General features: G+C 35.5%; 1 protein-coding gene across 27 annotated transcripts in view; it reads left to right on the forward strand.

Moving 5' to 3' along the window:
* GRIA4 (glutamate ionotropic receptor AMPA type subunit 4) overlaps window positions 1-14,330 on the forward strand; it is a 362,056-nt gene extending 347,726 nt beyond the window's left edge. For 4 of the 27 annotated variants that reach the window (XR_014815154.1, XR_014815158.1, XM_084975902.1 and 1 more), the window contains 2 exons: window positions 6,922-7,056; window positions 11,807-14,330. Coding sequence is in view for 14 of the 27 variants with exons in the window: in XM_084975902.1 (XP_084832028.1) it covers window positions 6,922-7,056; window positions 11,807-11,971 (300 nt within the window). In the remaining 13 variants the exon portion in view is untranslated. Of the gene's footprint in view, window positions 1-4,664; window positions 4,780-6,921; window positions 7,192-10,665; window positions 10,710-11,806 lie in introns of those variants that run through there. The other 23 variants (XR_014815156.1, XM_084975904.1, XM_013979335.3 and 20 more) reach the window with 14 other exon arrangements.
* Window positions 14,331-20,405: the final 6,075 nt, after the last annotated feature.

Below are 20,405 nucleotides of genomic sequence, written 5' to 3' on the forward strand. Positions count from 1 at the left end.
CTTCTGAGATTGTTCCCTTTTAAGAAATCTCCATTCAAGACCCCAACCATATGTTTTCTTAAGGAGTATTAACTCTCGTAATTTGGAGCCCTGACCCCAAATTGTATAAAATGTTCTGATCATTTCCATAAAAATATAAATACACAAATATATACATGTATACATACAGAAATAGAAAATTACTCATTTACACTAATAGTCTATCCATTTATGCAAACTAGAAATGTAAGGAAAAAAGTACTCTAATAGCACCAGAGAAAACAAAAATGAAGATATTCTATTCAATTTATCACAAATATGAGCAAAATATAACATTGCTTAACAAATAGAATTTTCCACAAAAAATGAATAGTGAATATCAGTTTTCATGTATATTAAAGACTTTCCAGAGAAAAATAAGTAATCAGAAGCAGAAATGTACATATAATGGAAAAAAATCTATGTAACAAAAGTCATTTTAATTTATTTATAAGGGCTTGGATAACTCAACTGAATTTTAATCTGCTTCCAACACATTGTTTGGTACATGATGGACACCAAGTTGATATTCGTTGTCCAAAAAAATAAATATGACTCTAAACTTGTAGTTTTCAAAAATCAAACTGCTTGTCCCTCTAGATATATGGTACATTACTGCCACCAAACATGAACTATGAGAAGATATTCTAAAATGTTATTTCATATTATAAGAAGCCATTTTCTAAAATGTTATAAAAATTAGTATAGAATGTATGTTAATTACATACATAATTGCAGTATATTCTATTTTCCCTCAAGAATCTTGTTTTCACACGAGAAAAATTTCAAGTAGGTTGTATATTGACATAATATCACCAATAGGTAATAATAATACCCTACTCTGAATTTATTTTAAAATGTGATATTTTAAATGGCCTGACCTAACTTAGACCAAAGTAAATTGCCAAGAGGCAGTTGCTGCCTTTTTATTTTTGTTCTGTACTTTCTTTGGATGACTGATTCTCTTTTTACACTTACCTCACCTCCTTCTGTTTGTGATTCATCTAGCAAAGGGGGAAAAATGGAAAGTTGTACCACATGTGAAGAGGTTCCTATGAGGGGTGAATCGACCCACCTGTCATTTACAGGATTGTAACAAGGGAAGACTTCTCCACCCTTCCATATAGCAGCACATTATTAAAGTTCTGCTTTAATAATAAATAATAACTGGACCATGCACAGGTATCTGGGGGTAAAAAAAAAAAAATTATCCACCGTCCTTTCCCTCAAGGAGCTTATCATTGAATATTATTAACAACTGAATTATTTAGAATCACAATGATAGCTTCTAGTCACCCTATGGCTACAAAATTATTAGTATCCTCAGACAACTGATAGCTATTCCCAGAGCATGACCAAGATAGCCCTCAGCCACAAAAGAAATAAGGAAAAAGCTGTGGTATGTTAAATGAAATATACTGGAAAAGACATGATTTGGGGGCTATGAATTTGTTTGAAAACATACCTCTTCGAATGTTGCTATTATTGGGCTGTGTCCTTTTTTTATAGTCATTCTTGTGAATAATAGAAATTTACTAATTGACAGTGAACAATTAAATATATCATTGTAATATCTAAAATTCATATCCAATTTGATTAATCTGATATGACTTAGTCTGAACACAAACTGTACACAGAATTTTATGCCAATTTTTATGTGAGTTTGATCCTGGATCTAGTTGAAAATTTTGGCAATGCCTATAATTATCAATGACCCACAATGCTAATAATATCTACAAAATTATTGGGTTTTCATTGCTTTATTATTCTCTTCCTATGTATATAAAATAGGCATACTCATAATGTGGATATTCATACTAAAATCATTTTGTAAATGTGATTGCCAAATAGTGTGTTCTTTAGGAATTATAGTAGATCACACAATACTTAGTTTTTAATTTGGCACTTTAAAGAATGCAGCCCCTTCCTGACTTGAAAATATGTTATACTTGCAGATGGCCTTCTCCACAGCCATGGAAACCAATGTAATAATAAACAGATTATTAGAGGAAATATACATTCATAAGGAGGGGGAAATGGAAAGAAAAAAACTGTAAACAAAGACTCGTAAATGGAAACCAACCCTTAGAAAAGCAATCTCCCAATAATGAATTCCTTGTTCAGTGCCTAAACACTGACCATTAAGTTTGATTATTTATAAATATCTTATATTCAAAATTCCAATCTAATTTTATCCTCTGAAACCAGACTACCAGAGAGAGTAGAAGAAGGGTAAAGAGGTGAGGAGAAAATGAAGCAGGTTAGAGAAACACTACCTTAAGAAGAGGGGAGATAAGTCAAAGGCAGTCTTCATTTAACCCATAATTTCACCTTCAATTGTGCCTTCTATAATAAACTTAAAGGAAACAGCTTTTATTTCCCTTCTCTTTTCAGCATCAAGTCCTTCTCCTCCCAGAACACCCCACTGAAGAAGCGCAGTATAGGCTAATATAATGTACTCTACACATGTTAAAAAGACTTGTGGTGAACTAGCCTGGGGATCTAAACATCCTTAGTATCTTTTAAACAAAACATTTGTTATGAAATCAAAGTAATTTAAATGTAATAATTTTACAGAGAACCTACCTGAGTCAGATACCCTGAGAAATATTTTACAAAAATGAGTGAGATGTGCCTTCTGTTCTCAAGGAGTTCACAGTTCACCAAGCAACCCACAGGTGTGATTTTGTAACAATCATTTCATAAATGGAGGTGGGAGATGTAATGTGGGGGTAGAGAGGTTATAGATAGTAAAATCTAGATTCACTTGGGCTCACCAAGCACCCCAATTAACCATAATCCTCACTCCACCATACCCCTAAACTCAGTTTTTAGTACTTGTATTAAAATCATGCTGATGTTAGATTTTAATCCAAAAACAATATAACATTCTAGGAATGTGGCAAATGCATATGAATGGAACAATGAATTTTATAAGGAGCAACTTTATAAGAGGACACTGATACAAAAATTAAATCAAATTCAGAAACCAGATAAAAGGAAAACTTAGTTTTATAAGTCTTTTTTAGAACAAACAGTACCAAAAAAATATATTGTAGTTTAACTCTTAACCAGAAAACTCAACCAGAAATCCCTGTTTCCTAAGTCTTCTGTTGTTAACAACAACACAGGATATAAGGACAGACCATACAAACCCTGATTCGGCTACTTCCTAGCTATGTCTATGTGACTAGATGAGTTAACTATTCTGTGCTGTGGCTTCCTCATTTGTAAAATACAGGTGATAATAGTAATTATACATGTAAAATGCTTTCAGTTGTTCCTGGTACATAATAAGGGTTCAGTAAGTGTTAGGAATCATCACCATCATTATTAATGCTTTATCTAGTTGCATTGATAGGTTTATGGAATTAACCCTCTGGTAACCAAATAAAAGCATGTCATGCTTCTCCAAATGCACTCCACATTTCCTAGAATAAGTGAGGCATTAGGAGATAGAGCCAGGGAGAAAGAAAAAAAAAAAAAAAGAATGATTGTGGCAGCCTTAGAAACGTTAAGAGGAATGCAAGGAGACTCTCTCCGAATACTTGTAACAGCAAAAGGAAACAAAAACCAACCAATCACAAAAAATGTAACAAAGAAAGCTCCTAGGAGTTACTCTTTCCCATTCATCTTCTTAGTCTTCATTCCATTTACACAGAAGTTAACATGGAAATAAAAACCGGAAGAATTCTTAAACTCTGAGAATCTCAGAACACTGATGCTGACTGACAAGTGAACCTTTCATCTTTGACACTCTTTGTATAAATATGTAGTGTTGAAGGACTCAAACATGGCAGGAAAGAAAAACGGGATTTTATAGTATGGGGAGTTTATTTATAAAAATCTTGGTTACTCCTAACCTATCAAATATTTGTTGGTAAGAATTTATATAGTATATTATAGTTTCTGCATTTTATACTTAAAAGAGTATATTCATATGGTAGACTCAAGACAGATGAAAATTAGTTCTGGTGATATTATTTAAGTTAAATACTGCAATTCAGAAGGAAAATATCAGCATGAGCTTATACTTTAAAATAATGATTTCCATATTTGTCTTATAAGGACTTTCCTCTATATGAGGTAGCCCTCTGTCAGCAACACCTGAATTACCCTCCACTTTGAATTAGGTCTTGGATGAGAGTGGCTAGGGAGGCATTTAATAATGGATACTGCAGACATATTTTTAAAGCAAAAAATAAAATTCTACTAGCTGAATTATGATGCCTGTAAGAAATGAAATCAGTCCAATTTAGCTTCTATTTTAGCCTGTCAACCTGTAGTCGCTTCCATTAATTTTGAAAGAGAAAGAAAAGGAGTGAGCTTCTGGATTTTGAATGTCTCCACATTTATGTTGGGAAAATTAAAAATGCTCAAGAAACCCAATCCAAGCTAATAGTTTTGGATTCACAGTAATTGCATACATTTTATTTAAAAATCCTCCCTAGCAGTATGTGCCTGTTACCTAAAGCGATGGAGCAGGCCCCAGTTTTATGTCTGAATCTAAACCTGGGCCTACGTACAAGACATAACACCTACTGTGGCCTCTGCTCTGTCACTTTGCCATGCGATTCTAATGTAGTTTTACTTGAATAACATAAAATAACATATATAATGTTATTTATGTTATTTTCCACGTGAAGAACTCCTGTAAACCTTGCCGTTTTGAAACTCAGTGAGGCAGGCGTCTTAGACAAGCTGAAAAACAAATGGTGGTACGATAAAGGTGAATGTGGACCCAAGGACTCTGGAAGCAAGGTCAGTCGCTGCAGTTCGGGGCCTCCTCTTGTGTTCACAAAGCAGTAAACGGGAGCAATTGTCAAGAGTATATGGAAACTAAAAACTAAATATTTCTCTATACACTGCCTAAACTAGAAGCTAATGTCATAGATTTCTGCCACAGAGTGCCTTTTCAGAAAATTGCAAAGTGCTCCCCATAAAGCTATTAAATAAACTTAAATTAACTATAAAAATATCCAAAATCATAAAATCCCTATATTATTCTCAAATATACGTACCACTAATAAAAGTTGTGCATCTGGTTAGGTTTTTGTTTGTTTTGGAGGCAAAGACCATGAAATATATTATTTCAAGAACTTATGTGTTCTCAAAACAGGAAATAGGAAATTGACCAGTAGTCATCTACAAAAACATTTTAAATATTAAACATATCTTGTTCAGAAGTACAGTCTTTTGTCATTACGTTGCCAAGCATTCCACTTTAGTTTGAAGAGGACATGTTGTATTTTTGTTTTAACAGATAAATAAACCTTCCAACTTTGTTCTATCAAGATTTTAATAAATCAATGTTTATGCATAATATCCTCAACTTCTAAGATCTCTTATTCATGAATTCGTTTTAGAACAAGGCAGGAAACTATAGGCCTGATTCTGTTGAGTACAAATGGAAAGTGTTATAAACAGTTATATTTTCATTCTGAAGAAATAAATGTTACAATTTATCAGTGACTGTAAATACCTGAACAAATTAATAGAACATAGTGCCTAAAAGCCCTTATTGAGGATTCTTAAAATCTTCATTTACTGTTTTCTATATCTACTTTTAGAAAGAAAAAAAATTCATTATCCTAAGATACTAAATGAATGACTTATGTTATATAGAAGAATCTCAATTAATTTAAGAAAGAGAAAATAGATCTCTTTTCAGGTTTCTCCCTATGTTTTAATCACTCTTGTCTGCCTTTGAACCAGAGTGGAATGAGGCAAGCTTAGTCAAATAATGAAATAGTTTATCTCAAATCCTTATGTAAAGTCAAAGAAGCATAAATACTTAATGAGTGCTTATTTTTAAAATGAAGTTATCCTAAATTTTTGACCCAATCAGTTGATGTCATGGCTAAGTGAACAGTGTACAATAGTACATTTTTTTAATTAAACACTCTCCTAATCAATCTCATCAAAACACACTGATGAGAAAATGACAGTCACAGGGCATCCTTCGCATAGTCTACCCAAAATACTTTTTCAAATAATGTTATATAACATATATTTACAATTTATGAAAAAATTATGAATTCTTGTTACAATTTAATATCTTCCAATCATATGTTTGTCTATTTCCAAATGTATTATGAAATAATATATATACTAAAGCTCTGGAGAATAATATGTGTAAAATATTAAGTGATTAAGCATTTTTAATTGGAAATAGAATCTTATTTTAAAGCAATAAAGTTAAAAATTTGTCCACAAATAACTAATTTCCCAATTGACCATGGAAAAATTTCTATTTTTATAGTATCCTTTCATAAAGTTATAATGTGTTGCATATATAATATATATAATTATATATAATTCTTCCTAAATCTTATATTAAAGTGATACTTTATAGATTTCCTGGATATAAATAAAAGAACAAATAGCATATACCCTAGCACACTATTTGCATTTATTTGTTGAAGTTATGATTAACAAAATGTGAAACTGCTAGCTTAAAGTCCTTAGTTCCTAAAATGAAGTTAGGTTTATTCAAGAAAAACCTCAAACATTTGAAATGTTTTAATGGAAGGTAAGCCAAAAGGGTTCCCTTCCCCTCTAATTGGGTTTTAAACATGTCACTTTCAAACTTAATAATAAGCCCACTCCTGCCACTCTATGCTTATATATGGCCAAGTAGAGTGGTTTTCATTGTATATTTAATAGTGATAAAATGTTACAGATTTTATTAAATGTAATTCTACAATTTATTGGTAATCATCATAATTTCACTTCTCCCAAGAGTCATAAGCCTTATGTTTAAATCCGTAAACTTACACCAGTGACTTATACATGTTAAATAATTTCAGGTTAAATTAAGCATTAGCTGTTTGAATTTTATGTGTTCTTTCACCTGCTGGATGCGACTTTCCACTGTTAACTGAAATGTCTTTATCCCCCCAGGACAAGACGAGTGCCTTGAGCCTGAGCAACGTAGCAGGCGTCTTCTACATTCTGGTTGGCGGCTTGGGCTTGGCAATGCTGGTGGCTTTGATAGAGTTCTGTTACAAGTCCAGGGCAGAAGCAAAGAGAATGAAGGTGGCAAAGAGTGCACAGACTTTTAATCCAACTTCCTCGCAGAATACCCAGAATTTAGCAACCTATAGAGAAGGTTACAACGTATATGGAACCGAAAGTATTAAAATTTAGGGGTAGGACTTAGGGCCTACTACAGTGAGTGGGTGATGCCTTCTGTAAATGCAATGTTGTGACCTGTCTGTCCAGTGGTGGTATTGCTTGCTTCTAATTTAGAGCTTTGTATTTTTGAAAACTTCAGTGCAAAGTGGTTCGGTTTTCTTTGGCTGCAGATGTACTGTTTGAAACTTTATGTTGCCAATAGATATCTGCATTGACAGGGTCAAAAAGACAAAAATAAACCTCTAGAATTGCTCTGTAAAATGGGCAATTTCAGGTATATTCTACCTGAATATATAAATTGGGAGAAATTTGAAATTAGATCTGAGTTTCCCCGTACACAGACTGGGCTAATCTCTGGAATAATCTAATTTTAAGATAAAAGCTAACAAAATAAGCATAAAACGTGTTTTAAATTATCAAAGCCTAGACAGCTGCCTATCTTTGATAAGATTATGTTGTTTCCTGCAAAATATATGTAAATTCTTCGAGGCATATGGTAAGCATTCAATGAATTTTAGCTCCTATTCTAATTTGTTTTACATTAGCCATCTTTCTATATTTTCAAATAGTGAAACCCTACTGTTTATTCATCTGGCAGTAGTCCTTGAAGCAGACCTTTAGGCAGAAGTGATCATCAGAATATTGACTACAATTCCCATTTATTAGATTAAATTCAACTTTTCACAGTATCACTAAGCAGAATAAGCATTTTAGGCAGTTTCTCCAATAAAGATGTTAGCAATATATGTTTTTTAGTAGAGGCACAGGAAAAATAAAAACTGTAGTGAAAAAATTTTCATGTCGAATGCTTTTAAATAGGCCAGATCAGCCCCATTTACATTCTCTGATCATACTGCAATAAAAAATTGTAAGCATTCAATGAAGTATAGGATGGAGGTCATTTTTTAAGACTCTAAATAGCCAGTGCTTATTCCCAATAACGATAGAAAATGATTTTAACATAAGATCTGGAAGCATTTGTTTTTGCTCTTCTTAAAATCAGGTCTCTAAAACCCATTTTCTAAAATTATATATAATTCCTCTTCTGATTACAATGATAAATGAGCCTTTGAACCCCAAGAGACATTTGATGCTTGATGTACCCTAAAGTCAAACACAATATAATTTTCAGAAGAATAAGATGTACACCCAAGGTTATGCCATGTAAGTGTGTTTGACATTGATATTTGTTTATATAAAGTTATTGAAATACTTGTTAGTATCTTTAAACAAAGAACAAAAGCCATCTCTTTTTAAACAAGATCTAATTGCTTTTATCCATAATCTAAAAATCAATGACTGAGTACAACTGCACATAGGTAAGCCTAAAGTGATTCTTTCCAAATTTTGTGGAAAAGAATTGATAACAAAACCCTCATTTCACTCATATGAAAATGTCTAGAGCATCTTCTAACAGCGGGACAAAAAACCATGATGATGTCAAGGTTACTTAGCCATTAGAGGAATGCTTTCATCTGATATTTACAGAACTGAAAAGAGATTTTCCCAAAGTGAGAAAAACAATATCTGACAAGTTTTCAGAGCCAAGTATTTGGACTTAATTCTGAGATGAATTTCCAAAGGTATCTTCAAAAAGTTTTCTTTAGCATAACAAATGCATTCTAGAGAATTCTAAAAATACTCATGAGTTCCAGTTCAATATGAAGTTCTGAGAAGTTGCTAGAAAGATATATAAATTCCCAGCCTAGTACATTCAATTCACATGTAATAAATGTTTTTTGGAATCAGAAGCTTGTGTTGCAGTTCATCAGATGAATTGCCTTTAGAGCTGAGGTTGAACTTTTAAGACAGTAAATGTCAAATAAAAGCATTCATGATAAAATAAAAGCACATATGACTTTTTAAAATACTTAATGGCATTCAAGGCAAATGAAATGATCTGCACCTGTAGAAAAGACTTGAGAGTAAATATTTTTTTTATTCTCGTGTTAAATGGATTTTTCCTTTCAAAAATTCTATTGACCATAATTATGAAAATGACTGATAATTTAAATAATATTGTCTAAGAATTTCAGAAACAAGACCTGAAACTTTCAAAATATGGTAGAATGTCAACTTTATAATTGGTTGTCCCTCAAGAGAAAACATATAATTAAGGTCACAGCCATTGGCCACAACAATCTGAGACCCAAACTAGATGGTAAATTTATAAGAAAGTTTTGTAATTTGACTAGTTTCAGTAGGGTAACATAAAGATGAATAGAAATGACATTTTATGGAAAAAGCAGGACATATAAATATAGGAAATAAGAATATTGGGAACTAAAAATACTAAGGGTTTAGAGAATACACAGTTGTCAAAGATTTATTAATCTATAGAGAAGAGATTACTTGAGAGGACATGGAATTCTTCCTATTTTGATATTTTCTTTTCTTCATAAAGGCAATCAAAAAAAGAAAGGAAACAAAAATAGATTTTATGGCAAAATCTTTTGGAAAAAATCCTTCAAAAAATCACAATGCTTTTATCAATTATATTGTAGTTTTTCCTCTTCAAAAAAAATTAAAATAAAACTAAACTAATAGAACTTTTTTTTTTTTTGTCTTTTTGCTATTTCTTGGGCTGCTCCTGCGGTATATGGAGGTTCCCAGGCTAGGGGTCCAATCGGAGCTGCAGCCCCTGGCCTACACCAGAGCCACAGCAACGCTGGATCCGAGCCGCGTCTACAACCTACACCACAGCTCACGGCAACGCCAGATCGTTAACCCACTGAGCAAGGGCAGAGACCGAACCCGAAACCTCATGGTTCCTAGTCGGATTCGTTAACCACTGCACCACGACGGGAACTCCAAAAAGACTGGCAGTATCTTTTTTTTTTTTTTTTTTTTGTCTCTTTGCCTTTTCTGGAGCCGCTCCCGCGGCCTACGGAGGTTCGCAGGCTAGGGGTCAAATTGGAGCTGTAGCCGCTGTCCTAAGCCAGAGCCACAGCAACGCAGGATCCGAGCCCTGTCTGCTTGGACCTACACCAGAGGTCATGGCAACGCCGGATCCTTAACCCACTGAGCAAGGGCAGGGATCGAACCCGCAACCTCATGGTTCCTAGTCGGATTCATTAGCCACTGCGCCACAACGGGAACTCCTAAACTAATAGAACTTTTAAAATAATTATGAAAGTTCCCATTGTGGCTCAGGGGTAATGAGCCAACTAATATCCATGAGGACATGTGTTTGATCCCTAGCCTCGCTCAGTGGGTTAAGGATCTGGCGTTGTGTGAGCAATGTGTAGGTCACAGATGTGGCTTGTGCTGCTGTGGCTATGGTATAGGCCGTCAGCTGCAGCTCCGACTCGACCTCCAGCCAAGGAACTTCCATTTGCCGCAGGTGCAACCCTAAAAAGCAAAAAAAAAAAAAAAAAAAAAAAAAAAATTACTTAATATTAAATGTTGAGAGGTAGTCCGAAGAAACAAATTCAGCCTTTAGTAAAATTTAATTTTTGAGACCATTCACCAAAACTGAACTGTAATAATGATCTTGGTTTTTTATCATAGATACATCAGTAGCAATCTGAGGTCAACTTTCTGAAATTATCCGGGTAACTTATCTCTAAACCTTTTCGTTACATTTTCTAATCCAATTTTTAATTTCACATTTAATATATTATTATTCTAATATCTAAGTTACAGGGTAGAATAAGTACACAAGTGGAATTCCCTAAAGAATTACATATACCTAAATTCACAACAGGGAATTAAGATACAATATGAGTTATGAGAAAATAATGATCTAAGGCATAACAACTTTAGGGAATATCTCTTTTACCTTATTTTCTCTTCAGTTAACATTAATATTCAGCTACCGGAAGGAATTTAAAGGCAATGAATGAACAGTAATTAGAGTTCCATGATAACACTGCCGGTTTCCCCTCTGTGTAGTATTATTACCTGCTACATAAAATGACAGAACAAGAATATAATGAGGATTTCAGAGATCTGATCCCATAACCTCAATCTGGCAAGTTCCCCAGTGAGTACATGAAGCATTGAAACACACCCCCTTTCAGTGCACTCCCTTTAAGTACTTAAAAGCTCTTAAAATATGAGCCTTAGCATTCATGGTAGGCATAGAATGAATTTTATGTTACTAATTGTGCTGTTCCGAGTCATGTCTACAGCTGCTGTGAATGAATGAAAATGTCTGTGGATAGATCTGTGTTCTGAAAACAGGAAGATCTGTCATGAATAGTATATATACAGTTTGGTTAAACTATTCATCACAATTTAAGAGCATAATCATTTAACCGTTAAGATGATTTCCAACAAGAAAAGAAAAGACCCAAATAAAGACTGTTATCAAACCTAAAGGAGTTTTTTAAGCTGGACAAGAAACCCTAGGTGTAGAGTACACTAAGTTAAAAGATGTCTCCTGCTCACACTTGCCAAACAAAATCTAGTTTTATGATTTTTAGAATTACTTATTAAACAGGTAGGACCACAAACTCTAGAGTGATTCATCCTTCCGTTGGTTGAGCTTTTCTTTCCCATGATAAGCAGTTTTCATATGACCAAAAGAATATGGAAAAATGCAGATGTCTACTTATTGATATTTTGGTGTTTGCTGTGTCATTTTGTTGAAGAGACAGAAATATTGTAACACTCCACATTCTTTCTGTTTCCTTTCCATGCAACCCAGCTGACCTTTTCTGAAGCCATAAGAAACAAAGCCAGATTATCCATCACTGGGAGTGTGGGTGAAAATGGCCGCGTCTTGACACCCGACTGCCCAAAGGCTGTACACACTGGAACTGCAATTAGACAAAGTTCAGGATTGGCTGTCATTGCATCGGACCTACCATAAAAACCAAAAAAATAATTGAGTGCCTTAATTAAACTGTGTTGGTGACTGATGGAAACACAGCCCTGAGGGACAAGCTAAAGTCTTCGCTAAAACAATCCTTTGGCTGAGAGCGGGAAGTGCGTCCTAAGGCGCCGGACATCAGCAGCAGCCACGTGTGCATGAGCTCAGCTCGGAAACCCAAACTCAGATTTTATATCAGGAAAACTCACAATTTAGGTTTTTTTTTTTGGTTTTTTTTTTTTCCGGGGAGTGGGTTGGGGGAGCTGGGATGGGTGTATTAACAGCAACAAATTTCACTTGAGTGGACTTAAAAACTAATCAGACATGCCAGTTAGCACATTAAACTGTAAAGTTCTTGCTCAGAAGTTTTGGTCTTCACTCCAAGGGATAAAATAGTTATAGGCGTTAATGAACATGCTAACCTGTGTCTCCAAAACACCCATATATTCAAAGGAAGACTTATCCAGCCGAGAAAACAAATCACTAAACTGTGATAAGAAAATAATAGACATGTAAATCCTGTGAAAAAAAAAAATTTAAAGGAAGTATTTACACTTACTTTGGAGAAAACAAATACTGAAACATGCTTGCTTTTTAACTGACGTAAATTCAGTAGAGGACAACACAATTCTTTTTTCTAACCATCTTAGGGAACAATACATTGCAATAATTGATATAAATGCCATCACTGTAATAAACTTAGAGACTTTTTTTTATAAAAGTTGTTGGTCATCTTGTTAGCTGTAACCTTCACTCTGTCACATGAATCAGTGTCCACAGATTGCATTTGTCTTACTACCAGGAACAAAAACAAAATGAAGACAACATTAACGTAAAATCATCAGTCTACAATGTAGAATCTGAAGAGACTACGGGTGACTCATGTTATCAATATTATTTATAATCCTGTTCTGTGTACAAAATTGTGGTTTTTGTACCCACCAAAAAGAATAAAACAATAGATGTTCTTACAGTATTTACAGAGCTTAAAGTTTTTTCTTATCATTATAAAAGTTATTTGAGAAATTAAAAGATTATATGTGGGATTGTAGAAGTGTGGGCCATATTGGAAAATGTAGCTAGCCCTTATTATTTTGCATAGTAAGCTACTTTTTTTTCACAGATCTTTGCCTCATTAGCAGGTTAAACTGTCGTCAAAGGTGGAGTATTTGAATTGGGGAGTGAATCATTGTCATAATAGCAACACACCCTGTAATTATGTACTGAAATTTTACTTGGCTGTATTGTGCTGCATAAAATATCTCTTGGGCTTCTCCCTCCGTTCCTCTTGTTCCATTTAAATCATTTGAAGGCACTAATGATAGTTTGTGATAGACAACAAATGAATTAGTCTTTGTTTTCAACTGGAAATTGTGAAGAAAACTTTACATGTTTATTTACAAAAATCATCTTATGTATGGATTAAATTAACATGGTTCAAAAGATGGTTTGGATTATTTGAAATAATAAGTACCATAATATAGACAAACATCACAATACTTAGAGATCTTGGCAGAAAGCACAAGTTTTGGAAGTCTGGTCTTGAAGGATGAGTTGAGTTTTCACAAGTGGAGAAGGTGTTAAGAGCCTTATAGATGAGCAGTGACCCAAAGCTTGGGCTGTCAAAGGCTTGTTTAAGGAGTATATGCAACCTGATGGGCTGGAGAGAAATGGGTGTGATATCATGGAAGATAAAAATGAAAAAATGTGAAAGAGTGATCACTTTGCTTCAACTCTCAAGATTATCATTTGCTATTCAATCGCTGTGCTGCAGTAAGAGGAATCTCAAAAGTGCAAATCTGATAGCACACACACACATGCACGCGCACGTGCGCGTACACACACACACACACACACACACACGAGTTCCCTCAGGAAAATGCAAGCTCTTGAGCTAAGCAAATGATTTCCTTTACAACTTGGTCCCTATTTATCTCTTTCATGAATTCTCTCGGCCCCTACCCAACCTCTCCTGCCCACAAATAAACCTCAAAAGCAGGGACACTGCATTTACCTTTTCCTCAATCTATAACTCTTCCCTATCTCCCCTTAACCTGACTAACTTGTACTCATCCTTCAGTATTCAAATTGCATTTTACCTGCCCTGAAAGATTTCCACAACTATCCACCAGCCCCTGCCTGTGAGACTGAGTTAGGTATCCTTTTAATGTTTTGTCCCCATCACAGCACTTACCATACTGCATTGTAAATGCCTGTGTACTTGTCTGTCTAACTACTAGACTGTAAGCTCCTTGAGGGCAGGGACTGTGTCTATCTTGTTCACAGTTGTATCCCCAGCACCCAGCACAGTGCCTGGCATATTGTAGGTGCTTAATAAATATTTGTTGATTGAATTGAATTGAATTGAATTGAACTGAATTGAACTGAACTGAACTAAGTAGAAGCAGAAAAGCAACCTCTTTCCTCACTTAATAGACCAAAGAGTGTGTGTTAAGTATACAGTGAGTCAAAATGAAGCATGAAGTTGGGTGATTTCATAACATTGTGTACCTCACTGGAAGCAGTGGCTAAAAAAAAAAATGATGAATCTTCTGATCAGATGAGAAAGTATTCCATGTAATTGTACCTAGCTATGGAATAATTTGTTTACATAGAGAAACTGTCATGGAGTAATTAAGGTTTTTAGCCATACTTCTAAAAAAAGCTTTCATTTAAGTCTGAGAGTAGATTGGTGATATAAAAAGTTGTATTTCTTTTAGTTTTATTTCTATATTATTAATACTACTATAAAGTTAAATTTATTTCTTATAGAGTAATTTTTATAAAAACTAAAATTTTAGGAGTTCCCGTCGTGGCGCAGTGGTTAATGAATCCGACTAGGAACCATGAGGTTGCGGGTTCGGTCCCTGCCCTTGCTCAGTGGGTTAACGATCCGGGGTTGCCGTGAGCTGTGGTGTAGGTTGCAGACGCGGCTCGGATCCAGCGTTGCTGTGGCTCTGGCGTAGGCCGGTGGCTACAGCTCCAATTCGACCCCTAGCCTGGGAACCTCCATATGCCGCAGGAGCGGCCCAAGAAATGGCAAAAAGACAAAAAAAAAAAAAAAAAAAAAAAACCTAAAATTTTAATTTGACATTAGTAAAAAGAGATATCTATCTGAATGAACTCCAATCTAAGGAAATGCTAGACAATATGATTTTAAATCTTTTGTGTTTAAGTTAAAAACACTTAAAACTTTAGTTCCATAAAGTAAAGATTTCAGGTACCAAGCAGGCAAGATCACCATTTAGTACAGAATTTCCTGAATATATCAGGCAAAGCCAATTTTGAAACTACATCAGCTAGTATACAATGATCACATTCAAAAGATATAAAGAGGAGTTCCCATGGTGGCTTAGTGGTTAACGAATCTGACTAGGAACCATGAGGTTGCGGGTTCGATCTCTGGCCTTGCTCAGTGGGTTAAGGATCCAGCATTGCCATGAGCCATAGGTCTCAGACGCGGATCTGGCGTTGCTGTGGCTCTGGTGAAGGCCGGCAGCTACAGCTCCGATTAGACCTCTAGCCTAAGAACCTCCATATGCCATGGGTGCGGCCCTAGAAAATATAAAAAGACAAAAAAAAAAAAGATATAAAGAACTCTCAGGAGAACCATTTTGGTGCATTCAATTCAAAAGTTTCTAATTGAAAATGACATACTAGGATGCACCCTGACTCCCCAGCTACTGACTGTCAACTCATTCCATTTCCCTAAGGCATAGCACATAGTAGGAGTTCAATATATATTTGTTAATGCATAAAAACAACTTTACATAGTATCAGTGAAAAATGGTCTAATAATTAGTAATTTAGAATATCCCAATTTGTAACCCCAAGGTGCTAATAAGATAAAAACTAAATGAAAAGTGACATTCAGGAGACTCTCTTAAAAGACAAATTGAAATTGCATAGATTAATTTGCCTTATACTTATCAATGTGATGCTACATGAAAAGTGTGCTTTCTCGTGCACTTTCATAAAGAGGTTTTAATTTGAGGTAGTCCAACAGGCTAGAGTATTACATTTATAAAACCAAATGTAATCAGTAGTATGTTTATTTTTTTTCTTTTTTTTTGTCTTTTTGTCTTTTTAGGGCCACACCCATGGCATATGGAGGTGCCCAGGCTAAGGGTCTAATCACAGCTACAGCTGCCAGCCTACACCAGAGCCACAGCAATGCCAGATCCCAGCCAAGTCTCCGACCTACACCACAGCTCATGGCAATGCTGGATCCTTAACCCACTGAGCAAGGCCAGGGATCGAACCTGCAACTTCATGGTTCCTAGTCAGATTCATTTCCACTGCGCCACGATGGGAACTCCAGTACGCTGATTCTCTAAACAGCTAGTACTAGTAGTCTTTTCAAAAGAGAACTGTTATTTAAGAAAAGATTTTGATAAATTATGAACAAGAAAAATTTATCTCAAAAAAAGAGAACTAAATTGAAATAAGAATAACCTATTTTTTATTTTCTTTGGATGGAAAAGTGGACTGAGTAATGAATAAAAATAAAAGATAAGGGGGAAAAAAACAGACATTATGAAAGCAAAAAGTTGGGTAAAAGGCCAATAGAATTCTACTGGGTGTCCAAAAGAACTTATGGAAACAGGAATGTTTGGCATATGGTTTTTTACATTGTAGGTATGTAATGTTTGATGTATTCCTCTTCCCATGACCTACAGATTAAATTTTCCTACATGCCATGAGCTGATATTTGTAGCTGGAGTATAAAGGAGGGAGACAAGGAGAAAATTCTAAATCCAATGTTTGAGTTGATGCAAGGCCAGAACAACCCTAATAATATATCTCCTTCCCATAAAAATGTGCAGAAATCTAGATTGGAACTTGTCCTTCCACATGGCAAAAAAAAATGAAGATTCATTTTCTTTTTTTCTGCCAGCGTCATTAATCTTCTAAGACCACCAAACACAAGAGGAAGAGGATACAACGCTTAATCTCTTGTTTATTCCTTCTCAGTCTGTTTTTACATTCTTCATTCCCTCCAAGCAAATCTAACATGTTGATATTACCCAGGGTTCTATCCTCTTCTCCTTTCCCTTCTCACAAGATGTAAACCACCTGGTTGATCTTGCCATTATTAACATGTCTACAATCACCTATACATTATTAGCTCAGAAATCTCTAACGTCCTAGTCTTGATAAGGATGGAGTAGGATAGTTTCACAGGTAGTTGTAGAAGTCCCAACAGGGGACCATAGAGATGGAAACCTAGGGAAATTTGGGAGATCACTGTAAGTTAATGATCACTCAAGAAAGCCATCAGAACCATCAGAATGAAGCAGCTTGCTTAACTACGAAACCACAATTAAAAGCAGGAGATATGACTCAGGTCTTTAAAATGAGGCCCTCATTCAAGTTCAGCAAGACAATGACCCTTAGGACTAAGGGCAGGAGTTTAAGGACCTCCCTTCTGCTGATTCGAATTAGCACCTTGACAGTCCTAGTTTGATTTTATAGGGTCAAGTACTTTCTTACAGGATACCAAGGAGGAGCTGCTACTTAAAGAAAAAGGAAGAGTAGGTCTCAGTTTATAAAAATGTAGCCCAACTAGTCCTTGGGGGCAAACAAACCCTCCTTGCCTGTCCACGTGTATCTCTCACAAGCATCTTATCTAAATAAATCTATTTCTTGCTTATCACTTTGTCTCTTGCTGAATTCCTTCTGTGCTGAGGCACCAAGAATCTGAACCTCAGTAAGTCCAGACATCAGGTGAGTGATTTGAACTTAAAAATCACTGGTTTAGGCTGGGTTCAAGTTGTAAGTGTTGTCAGTTTCAGACTCACATATCCAATATTCCAGTGGCTATCTCTTTTTGACTTTTCAATAGCACATGTCAAATGTTCACTGTACATTCCTACCTCCCTTTATACTCCCTTGTGACCTGCACTAACATGTATCTAATCTCCTAAATTAGAAACATGAGCCTCATTTCAGAACCTCTTTTCTTTATCATTCTCACAAATAATTAATCAACATTTTAAATTTCTTGTATGTCCTAAACATCTTCTTATTCTGTCCCATGATCTTTATCCACACTATGACAGACTTAACCAAGGACTCACAATTTCACTGTTGCACTCTACAGTTTTCTCCTAATAGATCTCCATGCTTCTTTTCTCACTTATATCCCCCTCTAGTCCATTTTCTACATGGCTGCCAAAGAAATTTTCCTAAACATAAATGTGATCTTATTATCTTTCTGATTAAAATAATCCAATGTCCATTACATGAGGCCTATCAACATCTCCAGTATGCCTTCTCACCTGCTTTCCATTCCAGAACACCAAATTACTATCACAGCTTCAGTTTTCAGAATGCTTCATGTTCATGCCCTTCAAATCTTGCCAGTTATTACTTCTACCTGAAATGCTTCTGTTTTGGGAAGGATTCCTAATTATAATCAACAGAATCACTTTTATCCAGTTAAGCAAAAAAGATAATTTATTAATAATACTAGAGAATTCACAGAATCTCAGGGAAACACAAAAAGCCAGGCCTGAAGGTAAAGTAACTAAGAACAATAGAGTGATCTGCCCCCCAATCACCAGTGGACACATATATCAGAGCAAGGACACTGAAAAAGGAATACTACTATTAGGACTTCTGTTTCTACTGCCTCTGAAGATGAGATGCCCCCCTGCATGCTCTGTTACCTTCTCAGGAAGTAGGCTTCATACGACTAAGACCTCAGGCATGAATATCTAACTGGTGGTTTTAGGAGATAATTCATTTCTCTCCTTTCTTTAGTACCCTAGGGAGACTGGGGATCAAATAGCAGCTTCCACTTTAGGGAAGCATTCTGTAGAAAATATAGGAAGATATTCAAAAGAAGCTGAATGGGCATAAAGTATAGCTTATCATCTGTCCCTTTGTGCCTAATTCCTGCTCATCCAACAACAAGCATCCCAAACAATTCTCATTCAGGAGGACGCCTGCACCCGCACTCCTCCTTTGGGTGTATATTACTGCTTTGCTTCTGCCTTAGATAAACAAACTGCTTCTCTGAGTGCTCTCCCACATTTTGTATTGTGTTTCTAATAAAAAGAAAGCTTTATACCTGTTTTTAAAAGAAGAAGAAGCATCCTAGAAATCATATCTTTGGGTAGACATTCCTGATTCTCTCAGTTTGGAGATCCCTCTTTTTCATTTCCTTGTATTTGTTCATCTTTTTAGCCTTGAACTTCTGCTTCTGCCTAGGAAATAGAAAGATACAAAAGTTCACCTTCACCTTAACAATAAGAAAAAGACAAAGAAATAAAGTCCTAACTTATCTTGTGCAAGTCAGAGACCTAACGGCTCATGGTAACAAAGTGAACAGATTTTGGAAGAAAAACAAATCCCTTCAGGGAGAGATGGGATACAGAACCAGTTTCACACTTGGTACAGCAGAGAGGAGGCAGCGCTCTTCTGGCACCAATTCAAGTAGGTAAGAAGAATTCAGCTAAAACACTGAGAAATTCTTTAAGAATGGCTACTATGGCAAATATTGGCTAGTATGTCAGTTTGAAATAGCTGAGGACCTTGGACCAAGAAAATCCAAACTCATTTGCAAGCTTTTTCTTGTGATCCTTCACTGAGTGCTCAGAAGAATGATTGGGTGCAGGATGGGAGGCTGAATAGAGACTTCTTTGGTGGAGAGAGAGGTGAATAGCACCTACTAGGGAAAACTCAAAACATCCTGCCTGACTTCCCAGGCCCTTTTGTTTTACAAATCAAGTCTTTGAGCTACTCCATGGCCTTTGGAGTCATATCTCTGGAGAAATAATTGAATAATAGAAATAACTGAAGCCTCTCTGTAGGAGGCATAGGAAACTGTCATGGGTCCAAGATTCCACACCAACACCCTGCAAATATCTACTGCTACTGGCAAGAGGCAGGAATACTATGAAAGTCTCACCTCACCTCAATATCAAAGTAAAAACGGCCTACATATAACTGATGGTAGACAAACATAAGAGAAAATCCCAGCTCACTCCCACAATAAGTCTAGTACTGTTTAACAAGCAACACCTGTCCACTAGTGAGAGGTGGGATAAGAGAATAGAAAGAGGCCTCTACAGTGGCATGAAATAGCTGGAAACTTCGAGAAGGAACAGGAACACTGAGAAAAACCCTCTCACACCTCAATGTCCACATTAAGCACAGGGTAACATCGGCCACCACTAGATGATTTTGGCTATAGTACACTGACGGTAATGATAGCAACAACAAAATCCAGCACAATTTCTAACTAGATTTATTCAGCATCCCCAAAATAAAGTACTGACCAAAAAAACAACCTAAAATAGAAGTGCCACACATATAAATACAATTCACGTCAGTCTATAGTGTTCTTCAACCTATATAGTATTTTTTTTTAAATCACAAGGCACACACACACAAAAACGAAGGAAAAAATAACCAATTATCAAGAAAT

The sequence above is a fragment of the Sus scrofa genome, chromosome 9, assembly GCF_054392235.1.
Source record: "Sus scrofa isolate SSC_HxYL_T2T_F1_AM1 chromosome 9, Sscrofa_HxYL_maternal_Yorkshire_Landrace_v2.0, whole genome shotgun sequence".
Taxonomy (NCBI): Eukaryota; Metazoa; Chordata; class Mammalia; order Artiodactyla; family Suidae; genus Sus; species Sus scrofa.